Source organism: Uloborus diversus, chromosome 8 (genome assembly GCF_026930045.1).
Source record: "Uloborus diversus isolate 005 chromosome 8, Udiv.v.3.1, whole genome shotgun sequence".
Taxonomy (NCBI): domain Eukaryota; kingdom Metazoa; phylum Arthropoda; class Arachnida; order Araneae; family Uloboridae; genus Uloborus; species Uloborus diversus.
The window spans coordinates 94004361-94026220 of NC_072738.1; the positions used below are offsets into that span (position 1 = coordinate 94004361).

The following is a 21860-nucleotide window of genomic DNA, read 5'->3' on the forward strand; positions in this document are numbered from 1 at the left end:
TTTGAAACTGAGAAACAGTTTTGACGACATAAATTTAAAAAAAAAAAAATCAGATTTTTCTGTTAACCCTGTACTACATGTGTTTTTATGAAAAAAAGGATTAACCCAAAAAAGAAAAAAAAAACATACTTTACGAAGTACGAAATGAAAATAAATCTACTATTGAACAAATACAATGTAATATGGTTAAAAAAATAAGATTTTTGCTGATGTCACATGTTGATAAACTTTTACAAAATGTTACAAGCGATCACCCAAATTTACCACACTCTTCAAAGTTTATTTCGGCTTCTTGTAATCTCCTTAAAGTGAGGTTTAAGTTTAATGTGTGGAAGAAACTTTCAGTTTACGTCCAAAGCACATTCAAAATTCAGCGGCTTTGCTCACTTAGAGCAACTAGCAAGAATATCTGCAAACATAAATTCTTGGATGCAAGCGAGTACGCGCTTTGCACGCAATTCATTTGCATTTCTAAGAATTGGAACAGGAGGTATGATACGTTTCAACTTCTCTCATGTTCCCGAATTTTTCCGCTTAAACACGTTCCCCGAGAGATTTAATTAGTTGCATGAGAGTTCCGAGCACTGAGAGCGGGGATTGTTTGCAGTAAAGTGGCGTAACCCCTGTTGTCTTTAAAATTCGTCTCAAGAAGGGTTTTTGCTTTTTGTTCAAATTGATATTTATTTCGGGAAATTAATTCAAATTTTAAAGTTATAGCAGAAAATTTCTAAACATTTTTAGTATTACAGCGCCTGGTTAGTATGATCCGTTTTTTTTCTTCAAAGAAGTAAATTTCGCCTTGGTTTTATTTGTAATAAATAGTGTAGTTTCCCTCTTCGTCAACGTCTTTTTGTAATTTAATGTTCAAATTTCTGATAATGGATCATTAAAAATGAACAGGTTTTGAACCGGAAGTTCTGGGGGGGGGAGGGGGCTTTTAGATATTAACAAAATTTTCGCGTTATTATTATTATTTTTTTTTGTCATAAAGTAACACAAACAAGTGGCTGTCCAAAAATGATGTCACACTTCTTTCAACTCCCTACCCCCTTTGTCCGAAAGTGTCACACTTCACCTCATTTCCTCCCTCCTTTGGTCACAATCCACGCTAATTTTCATGAAAACGTGTAATGCCACCCTTCTTGTCATCCCTCCCTGTACCTAGCCAAAAAAATCTCCCATCTCAAAGCGTAACACCATTTATGGACGACTTTTAAAGGGAAATCAGAAGGTGCGATAGCGGGAGAGTTTATTCAAGCGATTGTCAAGACAAAAATCGTGGATAATAAACATTATTTTGGAAAACCATCATGATAAAAAGAAAATATTTATAAAAAGGAACTTAGGTAGGTTGCCTCACCCTTTATACTTAACTGGGAATACACCATTTTATTTCCCTTTACACTGATCTCTATATGACAAAAAGAAAAGTTTAAAAAAAATGCAATTATCCAAAATCACGTCTCTATACGTTTTAGTCCAAAAATAACCTATTCTTGATGAACTGGAATTGGATATTTGCCTGTTAAGTGGTAAGAAGGTGTTGCAACGAGGGTAATTACATTAATGATTAAAATTTAAAAAAATATATTTATTTTAAAAAAACGACATTATATTCCGGTCTCCCTAATACATAATTAACTTTTGCGAATACATGTGAAGTCTTAAATACGAAGGCAAGAAAACGTATCTATATTTTTATGTATGTATCTATGATATTATCTAATGAACAGTTGTCAGTCAGGTGGAGAGGTATGTGCCAGGAGACTCCTGAAAACCTCACTTGTACAATTTTATCTGTAAAAAGCATAAACTGGCAGAGAAATTAAATAAAAATCATAAAACAAACCATATCTGATAAATTCATTTTTAATGAACTTCCTAAAAGCTAACCAGGATTCAATAGAATAGATAATATGATAGAAATATATTAACAAATAATATTCATTAAAATTTATTTATATAAAAAATAATAATGCTAATAATTTCAAAAAACATTGTTCTTTCTTTCAACATTATTATTGATCGTGCTTTTCTTTTTTTTTTCTTTTTTGCTTCTGAGGTGACAAATTAGGCATCAAAACTTATATACTCTAGAACCATCTTAACATGAAATTTTCATTGTATGTTACTTTGCAGGATGCCTGAGATCAGATATAAATTTAGAAAGCGAAAGATTAGAGGGATTAGAAGTTGAATTGTTTTGCATTTAGCTTGCGTTTTATTGTAAGGAATTATAACAGTTATTAACTTCATTCTAAAGGATTTATTTCATGTTACTTTCAGTACTAGATTTATACTGTGTCTATCGGTGAATTTTGAAAATTCTTCTGCGTTAACAATTTTTTCACTGGAAATATTTAAAGTAGATATTTTTATCTGTGAGTTTTATTTTTATTAAATTTTGATAAGCATTTTTTTGTGTTGAACTGACAATTTTTTTTGTTGAGCAATCACGATTGCTTATTGTTCTCACTTGACTGTTTTGATGTGCTATCATTTTATTTTCCAGCGAGCACCCTCTGCAGCATCACCGTCGACCGGCTCCTCCCGATGCAGCTCCTATAGCGGAAAACGTCTCCAGGTTGCATCCATATGCTACACAAACGCGCATACATACACAACTACACACACACGCACGCACACACACATATACACCTACACACACATACATTTACACACACATACACAAACTCATACGCACACAAACACATACACGCATACACACAGACACCTTCACATACACACACACATACACACAACTACCCACCCATTCATGACTGCACACAGACATAAACACAGAAGCCTACACACACATACATATACCCCACACACACACATTCATACACACAACTACCCACACACTTATGCCAGCTCACAGACACAAACACACATGCCTACACGCACATACATATACCCCTACACACAAAACACACACACACGCACACATGAACAAACATGCCAACATACACTCACATAATCGCGATTGCGAAAAACATATTTTGAATTAAAGAAGTCAAATTTCAAATTATTTTTTTTTAGTTGGAGATAAAAAATGCTTACAACCAGATGATTGTATTAGACTTCAGTGCTATCATTTTTTTGAATCCAAAAATATTTTTTATAATAATAAAGCTCAAAGTTTGTCTGAATCCCTGGATCTCTGTCGGGATATCTCTCCAGATCTCTGTCTGGATCTTTGTGACGCACATAGCGAATTAACCGTTCCGCCGATTTTCACGAAATTTTGTTTAAAAAAAAAATAGTTTATAGCATGAGGGTGTGAAGCTTGAAGCGTTTTTTCGAAAATTTGATTTTGTTCTTTTTCTATTACAGTTTTAAGCCCATTTTACCAAGCAAATTACCATAACATTGGCGAGTATATTACCATCACATGGACGAGCAAATTACCATAATATGGACGAGCAAATCAGCATAGCATATTGGCGAGAAAATCGTCATCCATTATTTGTAAATATAAAGCCGAACTAAATGACCTTTGAATTTTATACTACAGCCAAAGCCATGCTGGTGCCTCTAGTACATATGTAATGCAAAAAGAAACATTTTTCGGCGTGTAAAGAAAAATGATACTCCATGAAATACACTCTCTTATAGGTCTTCATCACGTTAGGTCCAAAATAAATACCGAAATACCTTTTGTTGTCCAAACGTAGCTCTTAGAGGGTAGCTTTTAACTTTATTCCGCTTTACAAAAGCACATGCAGGGAGATACAAAGAAAACCAGAGAGTACAAGATGTATAAAAGAGAATACTTCCAAGAAAACATTTTTATTAAAAAAAAAAAAAAACATTTTCGCGCTGTGTATCATTCCTTTGAAGAAATTCTGAGACTAGTGCATAAGACTCCTAAAAGGCTTCTACAGAAAAAACTCCATTTCCGGCCGAAAATGTTCTTTACAAAAATACATTAAGACATAAAGCGATTCTTTTTAACTTTTCGAAAATTGTAGTCTAAGGAACGACGATTTCATTTTTTTTTTGAGGAAGCAGTTGCATCATCTTTTATCGTAGAAATTCCAAGCATATCAAAGTTGCGCTCCAATTTTCAACAGGAATGTTATTTTCATCACGGAGAAAAAAGTTTAACATTTCATTTAGGAAATTTTAAAAAGCATCTTATTTTTTCCGTGACAAGCTGTTTCATTTGATTTGTACTAGAATGTGATTTTTGGAGAAATGCGTCTTTGTCTTCGCCAGCATTGTTTCAAACGATGAATGGATGCTTGAAAAATTGTATTTTAAGATTTCTTAGTACAATATCATTTCTTATTAAATGTGATAGTCTTAGAATATTTCAGATATATTAAACTAATATTTTTTTATCAATGCAATCGCTTTGTTTTCATCTAAAGTTACATTGCTACATTGGATTTGCATAAATTAAAACTTTAATTTATGCCTGGAGGACTTTTTCCTACACCTTTCACACCAGCAGAGACCACTTAATTATTGTATGTCACGTCATTCGTAAGAAAAAGGCATAGACATTTAAAATACGGTTGTGCAAACCAAATGAAAATGTAAATTATGAGAAAAATGCAGATGATAAGCAAGCGATTGGATTTCAAAGTACACATTTACTGTATTATCTAGAATGACAAATACAGTAGACGACCAATATAACGCACACCTTGCTATCTGAACTTTTGCATTATATGGGTTTTTGCATTTTATAGATCACTTTCCAAATTTTAAAACTGATATTCAGAGTGTGCCTATGTATTGGCTCTTCAGATTAGTTTCTAACCACAATGAACACTAAAGCACTAATAATGCAATATAAAAATAGGTTTTACAATCAAAAGAACAAGAATTACCCTGCTCTTCTGCTAGCTTCATGGTTTGCATAACAGCTGGATTTTCTAGAGCAATCTGGCATTCTATCTCCTGTGAATACTAGTTTCTACTTTAAAGCTTTGAATTAAGATGTAAAGATTAAAAAGTATTTCAAAATTTAATGCGCCTTGGAATTTTTATATTTGCAAGGTGGAATAAAAGGTTTTTTTAACTGCAAAACTTATTCTTTACATCTGAAGAGATGTTTGGTTTACATAGAATTGCTTTATGTAGGTCGGCGTTGTAATGGGTATTCTACTGTATAGCGAAGCTATTCGCAGTTCTAGAGCTTTAACGCGCTGACTCGAGGTGATTTAAGAAATTTACCAAAGAAGTAAAAAAATTCCATTTTGCGCGGCCAAGGCATTGCGCGTGAATCATTTCGTAGGTCATATCCTACGTAATTGGGGAGGCATTCGTTTACCGTCTCTCAGTTGCCGTTAGAAAAAGACTGCAGTGCCTTCTTGTGTTTTCATGCTTAAAGTATAGCGCAGACGATATTAAAATTAAAAATAAAAAAAAGGCAAACGATCTAGTTATAAATAATATGTAGTTTAGTATTCTGCGTAAACTTCTTCTTTTGCTTACAAATATGTTATGTCGGTTTAAGTGTACATGAAATTTTATTTTATCGAAGAGAGCAAACTAAAGGGTATTAAATGGTTTAAAGGGGAAGCACACATCACAATTTGCAGTTCAATTCAGAGCTGTGATTTAAGTCATCCAAAATACACTGCTTAATCACTTTTAAAATTAATTCTTCCGTCTTACATAACATTTTATCAAACAGTAACTCTAAAACCTGATTCTACATTGCTCATTCATGTCAAATAAATTGGTTAAATATTTATATAAAGCCCAAGATGTCTATTCTTATGAGAAATGAAGCGTGAAAACATGCGATATTCATTACTTTAATAAATAAATAAATAATTTTATTTTTACTAACACACAGCATAATTAGGTTATAATAGTGGGTTAGCTACAGAATAAAAACATTATATCGCACATAACTATTAAATTAAATTTTAAATGCAATAAAAGCAAGTAATTGTATACGATCTGCTAGAATAGGTTTAATAATTTTGACCTTCAGGAATCAATTTATGGGGTGTACAGCACTACAGCATGCTTTGATGTCTTGAGGCAGCACAAAAACTTCTAAGGCAGCACAACGCTTTTCGTATTCAAAGCATCACGTAAAAGGTTGTCCCACAAGATGTGCAAAAGGCAATCATATATTTTTGCATTAAGGCATTGGATGCACCGCCCGTCTGGATTCAACCGCAAACAACGTGCCAGTGAACACAACAGAACCCCGACAATATGCCTCTTTGTTTTTACTTGATGCTATTTGTTCTGCAAATGTTCGATTTTCTGTGCTATTTACAGACTTTTGAGGATTTCAGCCTAGAGAGTGGTTTGAGTGCACTTTTGTAGTCTCATTTAGATTGAATTCATCCATTTAATTATCTAAAAGAAATGTTTCATTGAGAAGCACCCGGGCAACGCCGGGTAGTAAGCTAGTAAATCTATAAAAGAAATAGTCATAAAACATCTACTTGTTAGCCTCTGCACTGTGGTGGTATTACCCAGAAAACTGGGGTAATACCGCCACTGACCTGGGGAAATCCCGCAACTAGCCAATTAGACTAAAAGACTAAGAAGGAAAATTTATTGAAAATAATATATACAATTAGCATTGCAGTAAGGATTTGAAAAGCAAAAGAATTGATATTTTTAGTTTATATGAGTGAAAACACAGTATTTTTAATTTTATCTGATTTCCTTAAAATTTACAAAATTAAATACGTAGTTTTCAGCTGTTTCAGCATCGCTACGCTTCTGAATTCACCAACTTGCCACAGCAAGTGCTTCTGCACCACAGTTCGTTCGTTCCAAATTCATTGCATACAGCACAAAGTTGAACGTTTGGGTCGCTTGGATCAAAAAGGTCATCATTTTCATCGTCGTCACACAACTTTTTTGCGTCGATGTCCTCGTCATCTGAAGAGTTTTAAAATTAAAAAGTCGCTACCTATTTTTCTTTACAGATTTATTCACTTTCTTTTACCGTGTTGTCCCTGCTTCCTCTTTTTTTGCCTTGGATTCAGCTTTGTGGACATTCCCAAAACCTTTGCTGCAGATTTTCTTTCGGCTTCTTTCTTTTTCAATGTCTTTTCCTTTCTTTTAACTACTGTTCTTGCAAAGCTGCCTTTATAGAGGTTCCCGTTAGAATTAAGGAGTGGACTTTTCTTTTAGAACTTTCCTCTACCCTTTCTGCTGCCAATTTTAGAACTCGTGGAAACTTTTCCAGGGATTGAAGAAAGGTTTTTTTGAGGCACTTCCTGAACGGTCTTTGATGAGCAAGGTGCTACATCCAGTAACTCACTTTCAGACGTATTTCTTGCATTTACAAGATTATTTTCTTTACCAGTTTCTTCCGTTAAGGCTAACGTCTGTTAACTAACTCTGTGTTTACTGAGCACAGTTTACAAGAACACCTTTTCGTTCCTTTAAAAAATTGCTTTTGACCTATACAGAGGAAAGACGCTTCCAGGGATTATACCGCCACCATGGAGGCATCACCCCCGGAGAGGTGGCGTCACAACCCTGATCTGAGAAGATGTAAGAAATTTATATTTAAAGACATAAGAACAAACGGAAGTGATCATTATTGTTGGTTAAAATGTAGGCTAAATGTCTAGTTAAAGGTTATTTATAGCAAATGCAGACATTGTAGCATCTAAGGTTATATACTTTATCTTATTCAAAATGGAAAAATAAGATGAAACTTCTTTAAAACAACGTTTATTACTGTAAGAACAAAACAACGCGCGCAATGGCTGCCACCGACTTAGGGAATTGGGTTTTTCATCGTTCGCTGCATGTCAATAGTTGTCAGGCTAGCTAACCGGTTTCAGGGTTAGCGGGATTTCCCCAGGTGGCGGCAATCCCTCGGTCAACCCTATTACACTTTTAACTATTTTAGCGAGTACTATGCGTTTTCTAATTGTTCTACGAGCTTCGAGCTTGTGCAGCTTACATAAAAATATAAGAAAAAGTTTAAGTTTTCTAATAGAAATTGGTGCGTTGTTAAAGTTACCAAGGAACACAGATGAGCCAATTCACAGTGAACTTAAAAACACAATGGAGGATCTTCTTTTTGATAAAAATAGCTAACAGTATTAGAAAACAATACATCTGGTATATGTTTACTTCAATGTAACACTAATTTTTAATTATGCTTACATAAATCACTAATGTTCTTGTTCTCTAATGCACATTTTATATTGTAAAATATTAATCATGCTTGTCATTGAGGTTATACTTTGCAATATCGCGGTAAATCGTAAATACAATAGCCATGATTAATGAGTAATAAAACAAACGACCGTTTCTGAATCTCACTGAGAAAATGTTCGCACGTTCATAAATTATTTCCGCACAATTCTCCCCTTGCGCAAACACATAAATCTTACATGCAAGTTTCGGCACATGAATTGTATCTATATATGTGTGACGCTCGTATACTTGTTAGGAAAAGTGAAGGAATTTCAGATTAATATAAGAAGACGTCAGTATCATGAAAATATGAATTTTCCTTGCCTTTTGCGCCCTAAGTGATGCCATTATATATTTTAAGTTGCCACATCGTGTGAATTAGTTTGCATCGTAATTTATTATGTATATAAATATATGTAAAACGAATGATTCAGTTTCCTATTGTTTTTTATACTGACTCATTTGAATCGAGACTAAGTAGATTTTTCAGTATAACAATTAAAGAAATTTCAGTGATTAAAATGCATTAGTTTCGATGCTATAAAATCTATGAAGTAAATGTATGAACGTTGTAGTTTTGTATCATGTACTCTGAAGTTTAACGGCTGTCAAAACATTACTCATTTGTTCGTTCAAACAATAGTTTTAATGTTTAGAAATATCAATCGTCTAGCCTGCACTTTTGGTGTTAAATTAAACCTCAACTGTCGAATGAAAAAAAAAGTTCTTTTTTTTTGGAAAAGTAAATTTTGACGTTAATAATACTCTTGTGTGCATTTTACATAAATTCACCGCATAATTCAATTTTTGTATTTTTGTTTTGAAACGATTTTTAGATTACATTTGGATAACACAGCGGGTCGCATGTGGCCTACAAGTTAAAAACTAAATACTGTTGGTGTAGTACATCTTAAGCTTCTAAACTGATTGAGTTATTTGATTATCTACCTACTTTCACCTCATGGGGATGTAAATGGAGCGTTTCCTTTGAGATCTTAAACATACAGAAGATCACATGAGGCCATGGATTCAAAAGCTGAATACTTTTGGTGCAGTACTTCTTAAACTTCTAAACTGATTGAATATTTTGATTATCTACCTGCATTGATTATCTACCTACTACATTATGGTGATATAAATGGGGCGTTTTCTTTTAGATGTGAAAGATGTAGAGGATCGCATGAGGCCAAAGAGCCGAAAGCTGAATATATTGTTGGTGTAGTGCTTCCTTTGCTTCTAAACTGATCGACTAGTTTGATTATCTACCTACATCTATGCCATGAGGATATAAATGTGGCATTTCTGTTTACCCCATACTGTCTGGTGCAAAAAAAAAAAAAAAAAAAAACCGCTCAGGGAAGCATGATTTCATTGACTAACTAACAGTTATAAAGTTAAACGTTTCGTTTATGAGTTGCGATCAGAGAATGTGATGTTGAACACAATGCATAAAATTTTAACTCTCAATTCATTCAAAAGAAAATAAATTATCTAAAGTTTAAATATTGAACATCCGTTTCTTTTACCCCAACTGGAGTGATTAATGTTATACATTGGAACCAGGACTTAAAACGAATCATCTGTTCAAACGGCACGAAATCTGTTTTAAAGGAGAAAGTTCAACTGATTTCTTGAGCATTTGTATCAAGAAAAAAATTATTAGCATTCAACAAAATATATTTCTATGTCTCCTATCCCTTAACTTTTATTTTACAATTTTTCTTACTTTCAGTGCAATCTTAATTTAAAACAGGACTTAAAGCAAATCTCCAGTAACAAAAAATCGATACTTTTCCCAACATTCTTGAGTTTCACATTTTGCTTTAGTTTCGGCCTTCCTGTTTCCCTTGCAAAATTTTAATTTCCTACGCGAACTTTTATGTACATTCCCCGTAGTTGGCTCAAACACACATTCGAAATGAGAGTTTCGGCTGGAAGCAAAGTTAAATTTAACTCTAGAGACTTGGCCTTATTGCTGGAACTCAACACCGCGAAAGTGTACATTGCAAGGTAGAGTAATCTGAGGAATGTGATAAAAATGTTATGAGGGACAGTGTTACTAGCTGTAGTAGAAGTATTCGTTATAAAAGTAAACAATATTGTCGTAAAAAATCAGATTTGTTTCGTAATTTTAATTTTGTATAATGGAAAATAGTTAACGTAGCGAATTAATACCAAAAATAATTAAACATAAGCTGAGTGTTACTAATTAATTTTATCATTACCAGATAATTTTAGACTTTCTTAAGCTTTTAAGTTCAAAAATAAATAAATTTAAAAATAAAATAAAATAAAATAAAGTCATATATATCTTAACAGTTGTTAAAATCAGATAAATATATAGGTTTTTTTTTAACTTTATTTTTCTCAAGTAACAAATGGGTTAAATATGCAGTTAATAATAAATGAGAGATATTAGAACCCTAGTTTACAAGCTATGGGAGGCAAGGTAACCAAACAAAACGCCAATGGTATTTTTTACTCTCAGAAGAACAAAATAAAAACAATTTTACCCTGCTTCTTATTTTTGGTTAAGTTTCAAAATTATTACGCAGATAGTACTTTTTTATGGTAATCACGCAAATTAAAAGAGAGTTTAACTCATTAAAACGCAAAAATGATGTTGTTGAAAATCAAGTACCTAGACAAATAAGTACTAGCAATTGAATAAACGGAAGAAGTTAAAATTTAGCAAAATTTTGTTATGGGCTATAACGTAAAGCAAAATATCATTTATAGTAAATACATATAATAATATAAAAGTAAAGCAAAATATTAATTTAAAAATAAACTTAACTTAAGATTTACATATTACGATTTGTATACGATTTAATACGATTTATATATTAAATTTTCAATGAAGTTCTTTAAATTTGCCATTTTTAGCATTCTTGATTTTGAAACAGATTATAACTTACGCATTTCTAAAGAAAACTCCTATATTATTTATTATAAAACTTTATCTCCGTACGGTCTTAACGACCTTTTTAATGGTTCTAGGGTTTCCAATTCCATTTCTTGTACCTTTCATCTTTTTCATAACACCAATACAAAAACTTCAAGTCATAAACGCAGTGGTCATAATATCAGTAAAAAACCTAACTTCTTTGATATGAACATCTCCTACAACTCCATGAAACTTCAATCACACATCACTTGAAAATAGCTTCCTTAAAAAAATTTCTTAGATTCCACTAAAAAGCTTTTTGCATTCGCTTAATGATAAATAAAGTCTTTTTTGCAATAACAATTTGGATAACTTAGTCTTTTCAGACTTTCACTTTGAGCTTCTTTTTAAGGACACTTTGAAGAGTCGTGTTTCGAAAATCTCTAAACAAAAAGTATGTAAGTTGTCTTTTTTACTGATTAAATTTAAAAATCCTTGTTATGATCACCTTAAACTTAACAGTATTATTTTGAATTTGTCGCATTATTTTCCAATTAAAGATATTCAGGTTAAATCTTCTTTTAGTTATGATATCCCACTTGGGCGCAGAATTTTTAATTATAACACTTTTTGTAAAAATATCAATCTGATTCGGGATAAAGTGCAATGTTTTTGCCAAAAAGAAGATTTTGCTCCATTTGTCAGTCAAGACCATAACCATATCATTACATGAGATCTGAATATTATTGATAACATTTCCCTGCGCAATTTAATGAATAAAGGCACTAAATTCCGTCCTATTTTTTATTTCAGTAAAAAACACCTTTTAGGTTCATTTCTTGAAGACATGGTCTATTACATTATAAAAACCTCGTTTACGTACAATATTCCTTTGGAAGTGTTTGCGGAGTGGAAGTGGAGATTTTACAATCATTTCAAAACTTTTCTACATAAATATCATTTCAAAAATGTTCTCAAATTTACAGATTTTTCTCCCCATATCAAAGATCTTCAAGATTCTTTTACTATCGCCCCTATTGACAAAGCAGCCAACAACTTTTCAATTATTTGTAAAAAATTCTATCTCCAATTATTTGATGATGAACTTAAGAACTCCTCCACATACAAAAAAGTTTACGCTTCGTATAATACCATTGCAAAAAAGGTTATTGCCCTCAACAAAAAAGTTAATATTAAAAACTCTAAAATTATTTTTCCGTACATCACCATATATCCCAAATTTCATAAAAATCCTGTAAAATTCCGCTGTATAACATGTGGTTCCAACTCTTATATGAATTCCCCAGGAAAATTTTTTGTTAACTTGTTAAACTCAATTTTTAATAAAATTCTGGATGACGGCCACACTTGGATCATTAAGAATAATAAAACTGTTCTTGAATTTCTGAAATATAATACAATCGAATGTATCTATTCCTTTGATTTCAAAGACCTCTTTACAAGTATTTCTATTTCTAGTTTAAAAGAAGTTCTTCTGTCATACTTTTATGACTTTAGCAACACGCTTACTGTAAAAAAACTCCGAAACGTTACTGGGTATTTCTGTGTCACGTTTCGGGATTTTAATGGTTTTTATCCACTTCCTGAAAAAATTAAGTATTCTTAACAAAAAGTTTCCTGAATTGCTACAAGTCGCAAGAATGCAGACTTTTCACTGTTGTGAAAAATATTTTTAGCTCCCAGTTTAAAGATTAATTGAGCATATTTATAAAGTGTATCGACTTTACTTCAAGTACGGCCCGTCCATGCTAATTAAGCTCCCAAAGGGAGCGAAAAAGTGTGGACTGCATTGCTTTGCAGGCAAGTAAAATTCTCGTTACTTACTTGCAATTCTGGCATAGCTTTGGCCATGTTTGCAATAATGCTCTTTTAACTTCCTTGATAAATCAGAATGATGCCAAGATATTATTCCTACGGACACGACTGGTTTTAAACGGGAAGATTTCAGAATTTTTCAGGAGGCTTCCAGGATAATATCAGGAAAGTTACTGAATTTAGGCGGAAAAAGTTCCTGAAATTTGCAAGATATGTTAGTGGCAGATATTGAGCACATCAGCTGCCCATTATTTTCCAGGAACGTTTCTGAATCGTTTTTACAGTGCTGGACATTAATGAAAATGGATGGTCCGATTTAATTAATTACTGTTTGTTTAACAACTACATTTACAATGGTGAACATTGCTTTTTGCAAGTCAACGGTATTCCTCAGGGATCTAAGTTCTCTTCAGTATTAGCCAACCTGTACTTACACCACTTTGAAAAAAACTTCACCTTATCCATTCCTAGGGCTTTCAGATACGTCGATGACTTCATTATTTTCAATTATCACAACTTTTTTTTAATGATTCCAAGAGTATTTATCCTCCCGAATTAGAACTTATCCACACCAATAATAATATCAATCAATCTGATTTCCTGGATCTTAACAATTCTCTTTCGGATAATTCTGTGCATATTGATCTTTTTGATAAACGAATGTCCTTTCAATTCCATGTTAATCGTTTGATTTCATGGGATTCAAATATTTCTATTAAAGTTTTTCGTAATACCTTGATTAATGAAATTAACAGAATTAACACTATATGCAACAGAAATGATTTTGTTTCTAAAAATCTTAATTGAATGAAAAGCACTTTAGACTATAATAAAGTCCCTCAATCTTTTTATTTAAGCTACATTAGAAAAGTAGGAAATTGCCTGGCAGAGTGAAGTATAGCGCAATTGTATTATTGCAGTAAGGCCACCTAAGCTATGAAGGTCTGCCAGGAGCTATCCTGAATATTTCTGATGTAACTTCCGATCCAATTTCTACTCCAGGTTTTTTACAACTCCATGGTTTTCAATCCCATGTCCCGCTACTGCCATGTCCTAACTGCATCTTTGCCTGGCACGTGCAGGTCAATTTTAATTTCAATGTGCTCATTCCGTTTGGATGCACTCCGGAACTTTCTTGTGCTCTTTTATCTTAAAGTATGTTCTCTGATTCCTTTCTCTTCTAAGGCTCTCGGGGAGGTTAGCAAGCTATTGGGACCTTCCCTCTTGCTAGACAGAAAGGGCCTTGTGAACTTTAGGACCAATCCCCCCCTTGATAAAGTGTTGGTCCTGGGTTCACCTTTTTCATTTTCCATTTTGATGTTCTCGCTTTTTTAATTTGCTTTTTTCATTTGTATTTTGACTGTTTGTGTGAATATTTTTGTACTGTTTTTGTTTCTAGCAGCACGCTGGCATTACGGTACACTTTTGTATTTATTCTTTCAGTTTTTTTAATGTCGTTGATTTTTCAATTTCTTTGAATTTCTATTTTAAATTTGTCTTAAATTGTTTCTCTTGCTTATATATATATATATATATATATATATATATATATATATATATATATATATATATATATATATATATATATATATATATATATATATATATATATATATATATATATATAAAACAATCTCAAAATAAAAATAAGATTTATAATTTACTTACATTGCACGCTAAGTTTCACGTTTGCTATCCTCGGATGGTAAGTTACTGAGTTTGATGATTCACAGCGATAGATGGCGTTGTTATCTGTTTCATCAACAGTAAAAGTGTGTATATTTGTAACTTCTCTTCCACTGGTACTGTAAGACATATCCACTTGTACGTTGTCTCTATACCATATAAGCTCGGCTTGTGGGTTACCACCCCTCGTAATGCACGCAAGTGTCAAAGTGTCTCCCACTTGAACTATATCACCTTCTTGGTAGCCTTCAATTTCAGGTATTCCAGGAGGATCTGAAAATGGAGTTACTTATAATGTGTTATTCGATATGTTATTCTTCAATAGTTTAAGTGACAAAAAGTAATGTTTGTGAATCACAGATCCTTCAGATAAAATGAATAAAGGTTAACAACTTTATTAGTTTTGAATGCCGTATTTTAAAACTGATTCCCAAGTTTACAGAATTATTTAGATAAATATTTCTTTCAGTTTGTTTGAATTGACATGCACCGAGATTTTATTGGAAACATTTGAATTTTTATTTCTTTCAACATATGCTGTCATAAGTAAAAATGATTTCTAAATATGTCTTGTCAACTGGCTTACGTATCAGTAATAAATGCTTCTTATTTTAATCTAGGCTGTGTTCCGTATTGTTCAGTAATGTTCTGTGATAGCTGTGTTATACTGCTCACACTTGAAGGATTTGGGGGCAGAATGTAACAGGTAAAAACAGAGTGCAGAGAGGGGAGGGAGGAAAAAGGGACACCTGTTGGTCCGGGCCTAAACCTGAAGAGGCCCCAATATTTTTGAAATAAGGAGTGAAATATAGAGGTAAACAATATGGAGGGGGGACCGTAAATGATGGCCCCCAAAATTTCTTTGCACGCCCCTCAGTTAGATAGACATGGTTTAAAGAACTTCAAGGAAGATTTTTCAAACGTAGAAATCAGAAAATAACAGTATTAAATGTAGAAACAAAATTTAAAAAGAAATGTACTATTAATATTAAAAGACGGTAACCACCTATATTTAAATTTTAATCGATTGGACAACAATTTGTTGCCTTTATAGTTACATAATTTCATAATTACTGTCAGTTTTTTTATTTATGCACTCGTTAAATACTACAAGCGTTTTATTTATTTATTTATTTATTTAACTTTTAACTCGATGTTTATGTTCACTTACGTACACTCATTTAAAACTTGCCCCATTATGAATTAATAGGTAATCTCTCTTAAAACTTAACTTGTACTTATTTAATTTGGTTAAAGTATTCCATTTTATTTATTTATCTTACAAAAAATTCAAGGCCTACATAGTCTTGTACGTTTAATCAACAACTTTCTAAAAAATGTATTCCTTTATTGAAACAAGACATTCGAGACAGGTTTACAGATTTTTTTTTTTTTTTTTTTTTGAAAACATTGTGCAAATACTTCTACTTTAAGTATTTGTTTGTATCAAAAGAAATCACTTTCACATCGTTCACTGATTGATTGAGCTAAAATTTTAACATTACGGAATTCAAACATCAAGAACAAATATGTGCATACTCTAACACGTTTCTGTATAAATATATATGTATATATACAAGAATCAGTGCAGAATAGAAAATAGAACAACATAGTGGCAGCATTGCTTCAATTTCAGGAAGAACTTTCCTTTTCTTTCCATCTGATGGAAAAAATGATAAAAAAGGAAATTTCCGATTCACAATTGATTCGAAAAGACATTTGAAAATGCTTTGTACTTTCAGAAATGCATTGAAAAGAGAAGGAAATCAGAAATGAAAATGGCGCAAAAGAAGAAACAGCTGCCGAAATGTTCTTTGTTGGATCGTTTGAAGGTTCTAATCGGAATTGAGTGTTTTTTAAGGAGGATTGATGGTTATTAGAAGTGAACTGAAAAATACATTCGATTCAGCTTCTTTTGAAAACGTAATGTTAACCCTACGAGAAACTAGAAGAACCTAATTTATTCATCAATCAGATCTTTTATTTTCATAATCTGACGGCAAAAATGTTGGATGCATAAAAAATTGCTATTTGATGAAGAATGTGGCGAAAAATCTTTTCTTGACTTCTTTTAGAGTAATTTGTTTCATTCAAATTTTTCTTCGCTTTCAATTAAATTAGGACTGCCCCTTTTTTCAGTCCAAGAAATTCAAATAATTTTGGCAGTAACTAATAACATATTTAAAAATACTAAAAGAAGTCATATTGATGTCAAACTCATTCGAACCATTTCTATGACTTGATTATAATTCACTTGTCATGCATGCGTGTAGAACTATGTTTTAGTTTTATTATATACGGGAGCTAACGCCAAACATTAATGGTCTTGCTACCGCCCCTTGCTCACTGTTGTCCCTTAACTTCCAAGAACTGCTTGCGGCTTCATTCGGATAGTTACACAATTCGAAACTGCCGCTCTTGTTCACTGCAATCCTAACTACATCATTATAGTCTTGCAAGTGCAATTTCAATAGTATGCTGATAATAACAACATTAATTCTGAGTGCTGAATTTTTTCAGCCTTGCCGATTTACTGGCATGAAACGACAATTGCCCGAATATCTCATCAAAATATGCTCCTCTATTTGCTGTCATAAAATTATTTTGTTGAAAGACGAATTTGTATAATAATGCTAATCTAGTATTATTTCAATCTATCGCTCACACCGTTAAAACTGCAGGTTAAATGTAGCACTTATTTGGGTGAAACGTTCTAGTACTAGCAGCATTTATTTAAGGTGTTATTTGGCTCTTTATGGTAATGTTTTGGCCCATATAGGGTACACTTAAGGATATAAGGACGGGGGAGGGCATGGGGAGCAAAACTGCATCCGTAAAAGGGTGATACAGCGTTTCAACTAGTGATGTTCCGGATGTTTGTATCCGTATCCGTATCCGCGGATATCCGAGGGAAATTAAAGATGTGTATCTGTATCCGTATCCGTTACTTTTTTGACGGATCTTAAACGGATCATTTCTATTCTAAAAATTTTTAAATCTTTGAATAAAAGACTCTTAAATTCCGTTTAAATTAGGTTTTATTCCCTATTTAAATTATAAGGTACCATTTCAGAAGCCAATTTGTCCCCCCCCCCCCCCTTATTGCAAAAAGAAAGGGGAAATAAGTTTTAAAAGTGCGTTTCAGTGTGCCTTTTTGTGGCACCGTAGCTCCTAAACAGATCCGATTCATTTTTCGTTCAAAAGGTGACTTGATCGAAAGTGTTCTTAGCTTGGCCTCGTTTTTGTAGAACTTTAATTACCGGAGATATCAATTAAAAACCGATTTAACGTTTTTCGCAATTATGGTAGTAAAAATTTACCCGTACGTTAAAAATGTTGGCACTAATTGAAAGAACGAAGTTTTCTGCGTTTGATGTTTATTTGAAACTTCCAACTTATATACAGTAGGAGCTATAATCTTGTTAAGTAAATTTTAAGTGCAATCCAAAGCCTTTATATGCGTGATTAGTAGCGATTTCATAGTCGGAAGATAAGGAGAAAAAGCTCAATGATTTAAAATTTTTACCTGCTGTCAGTTCATATTTGTTAACAAATGTGTGTTCTGAAACGCGAAATTCATTTTAATGTGAAGTCGGCTCTCTGGAACATGTTTTGTTTTTTTAATTTTTAATTTGATATTAGTTTTTTTATTGATTTGGGGTTTCTGTTATTCTTAATTTTTGTTTTTCTCGGAATCCTTTAAAAGAAGTGAGACTAAATTCTCTATTTACTATTTGCTCTCGGCTCTGTATTTCGTCGGTCGGAGAAGTTCGGAGAGATCGGAGAGATCGGTGGAATGGGTCAGCGCTGCATTTATGCTGAAATAAAATGGGAAAAATTATTTCTAGCCTGCCCAGTAACAGCTTTACACTCTTGCTCCTGTATCCTACATCTACCGAGCAAGCTAGAAATAATTTTTCACATTCCATCTAAGCATTAAAATGCAGCGCTGACTCATTCCTTCCAACTCTCCCTCAATTTTAACGGATATTTCTTTAAAGAGTAAATCATAGTCTTGATTATATTTTTGCCGCAGTTGACATTTTTTGAAGAAACTGCCATTATTTTGACGGTAATACCTTCCGTAACAAATTTTACACTTGGATAGTTGAATTGAGTAAAATAAATTTTGAGATCCGTATCCGTATCCGTATCCGCGGATCTTGACACTAATGATCCGGATCCGGATCGGTATCCGCGAATCTACTTTTGTAACGATCCGGCACATCACTAGTTTCAACCTAAAAGGTGACATGCATACAAAGTGCAGTTTCAACAATGAACTATATCATTAGATCTATTTTAGATTGTGCTTGAAATTTTAATCGTCAATTATGAAATTCAGCTTTACTTTTCCACCTCATTAATTCAACAATTTCAGTGGCTGCAGTGACGCCATGATTAGATTTTTATAAAATAGAAAATATATTTTCAAATATTTTATATGTGTAGTAAAACTACTAATATAGTAATAAAACTACGTGATTTGTTAGAGATATATCCGACCTGGAGCGTTGGAAACCTAATACCTTTCGAAGTATTCAGCCTCTTTGAAACTCGCTGCTCCCAGCGTTGTTGCCACTGTTGAAATCATTCCGCGAATCATGTTTTTTTTTTAATTTATTTATTTTTTTTTAAGATTTTTTTTTTTTTTTTGCTCGGCTGTCAATGTCGTCAACATATCTTTTTTTGTCCAAAATTTTGTTCCTTTCAATGGACTCTTCAGTTTGGGAAATAAAAAGAAGTCGCCAGGGGCCATATCAGGTAAGTAAAGAACCTCTTGAACAGTCTAGTTTTATTTCTCTGTCTGGTTTAACTGCAAAATATGTGCTCGCAAGTCCACTTGGTTGTCGCCTAGTTACTGGGAAAATTTGACGCAGTTGCGCTGCTGCAGTCATTTCGTCATTTTTATTGAAATAATTGAAGAAAAAAAACACGACTGCACTACGCACTACATCAGTCAAACACTGCTTCCAAGAGACTGGAAAAAAATTCAGAAATGTGCACGAAGGTTGAAGGTCAGTTCATGCAAGCGCGCTTGATGTATACCCATTAGCCTTTAACAAAAAATAAGGTCGGATACATTTATAATATATTTCGAGTACTTGATTTTAAACGGTTTGAAAGAAACATTTAAAAAATGTATTGTAAAACGTCTCAGATACCAACACTGGTTAAGCAGAAAAGAATTTTGATAGTAATTGTTTGAAAATTAAAAATAACGTTTGAGGGCAAAATTTGTAGCTTTTTCTCTATAAAAACTGCAATACAATTATTAGACAAGTAGATCTGAAAAAAAGGCAGAAATAATTTTGTGATTCTCACAGCAGAAAAAGTAATTAAGTCTTTGTTCATTTAATATAAAATTGTTATTACATGGCATAACTGAAGCTCTCAGTACTTTATTGTCGTAATATTTTTTCTTTGAATATTTCGCACACGGCAGATAAATGTAATGAAAAAAAAATACTCATAATTTTATTCATTGTAGTAATTTATATACTTTAAAAACATTTGGAACGTACTGAAATGAATATACTCACATAAAACGTCAATCGTAATCGTTGTTCTCATTGTGTACGACAAAGCTCGGTGCGTTGCTTCACATGTGTAAGAAGCTCCACTATCATCCATTATCACATACAGAGTAATTGTACTTGATATGGAATGTATCCTGTGGCCTGTTATTTCTTCTTTAGGGTGAAAGGAGCCTGAAAGATGAAATTGCCTTTTTTAATTTACATGTTTTTCTTTTATGAATTAGTATTGCATTTAAACTCTAAGCGACAGTAAGTAAAGACCATTTTTCTACACTAAACGAGCTGATGTGTGCATCACATGATTTCCTTTTACGCGAATTTAATGATAATAGCAAGGCTTGGAGTAAGCAAGGAAGCACTAAATATTTTCACCTCTAGTTTCTTGCGAACCGAAGCAAAAAAAAAAACGTTTTTACACAGATTTATTTTCCCATTTTGGCAATTTTAATGTGTTTCAGTGCTGAACTCTTTAAATATCACCAACATAGGCCGAATTAAAACCAGATTAAAAAAAAAATAATAAAAAATCACCAAATTTTCCGCCAAGTTGCCGAAAAAAACTTGGTGGCAAAAAGTTTGGCGATATAAATCTCCAAATGTTTGCCAAATTATAACACCAATTAAGTTAGAATTGAAATTAACAATGATTTCCCCCCAAAAAAGTAAAAGACCCCCTTAGGAACATCCGAATGCAACCAAAAGGAAAGGTTCGCAAATAACCCCACTAGGAGTCTACTTACCAAATTCAACTTTCTGGGACGTACCGTTTTTTGAATTATGAGAGATACATACATACATACACACAAACACATACGCACATACGCATGTACATACGTACATACGGACGTCACGAGAAAATTCGTTGTAATTAACTCGGAGATCGTCAAAATGGATATTTCGGGTGTCTGTACGTTCCTATGCATGGATCCACATGTGGTCTGGCCGAAAAAAACTCAATATTCATTCGAGGATGAACGAAACGGAAATTAAGGAATTAATTTTTGAGTGAAACTTTTTTGCGAATACCATACTTCCTTTTTTGTAAAAGGAAGTAAAAAAATTGAACATTTTATACCAACATCTAAATTTATGATTTGTCGGTAGTACTTCACCCATTCAGGAAGATTCCAATTGGGTTTTTAAACACTTAAAAATTTCTCAGTCCAGCTAATCAGGTCCGGTTTTTAAAATCAACAGCACCGTACCATTTTTGATGAAAATTTGTACACTGCTTCTAGTACGTAGGCACGCTAATTTCTCTAGAATTCTAGGAAAGAACATTCCATGCAGACTAAAAAAAAAAATCGATACCAAATTTGGGTGTTCTAAAGAACTTAATAACGTCAGTCACACACATTTTTGCTTTTGCATACGGAAAGCTGTTAACAGAATTCTTTCTACAAATAATTCGCTGTGCAATAGCGCCAGCTGTAGTTAAAGTAGAAGTTATTAAAACAAATTAATTTTAAAGATGAAACATTCATTGAATAATGTATGACGCTAAATTTAGCTAGCGTTCCGGTTTAAAATGTCTAAAAAGAAGTAGAAAGAGCAATTCCAATTTTGAGCATTTTTTTTTGCTTTATAAATAAAGTTAATTGTCTCCAAAAATATATAATTCAGTCAATTTTATTATTATGACAAACAATGTTTGTCAGTAAAATTTTATAACACTTTTAACTAGATCTTTGCATTGCTGTGAGACGCAGATTTTTAAAAACGAAAATAATTTTTTTTCAACTGATTTCATGTTCCACTTAATGTTA

General features: G+C 32.7%; 1 protein-coding gene across 1 annotated transcript in view; it reads right to left on the bottom strand.

Annotated features, from left to right (window-relative positions):
• LOC129228493 (nephrin-like) overlaps positions 1-21860 on the bottom strand; it is a 263244-nt gene that overhangs the window by 179102 nt on the left and 62282 nt on the right. Inside the window, exons 6-7 of the mRNA XM_054863174.1 lie at positions 20098-20265; positions 14537-14827 (exon numbers count right to left, since the gene is read on the bottom strand). Coding sequence (XP_054719149.1) covers positions 14537-14827; positions 20098-20265 — 459 coding nt within the window. The remainder of the gene's footprint in view (positions 1-14536; positions 14828-20097; positions 20266-21860) is intronic.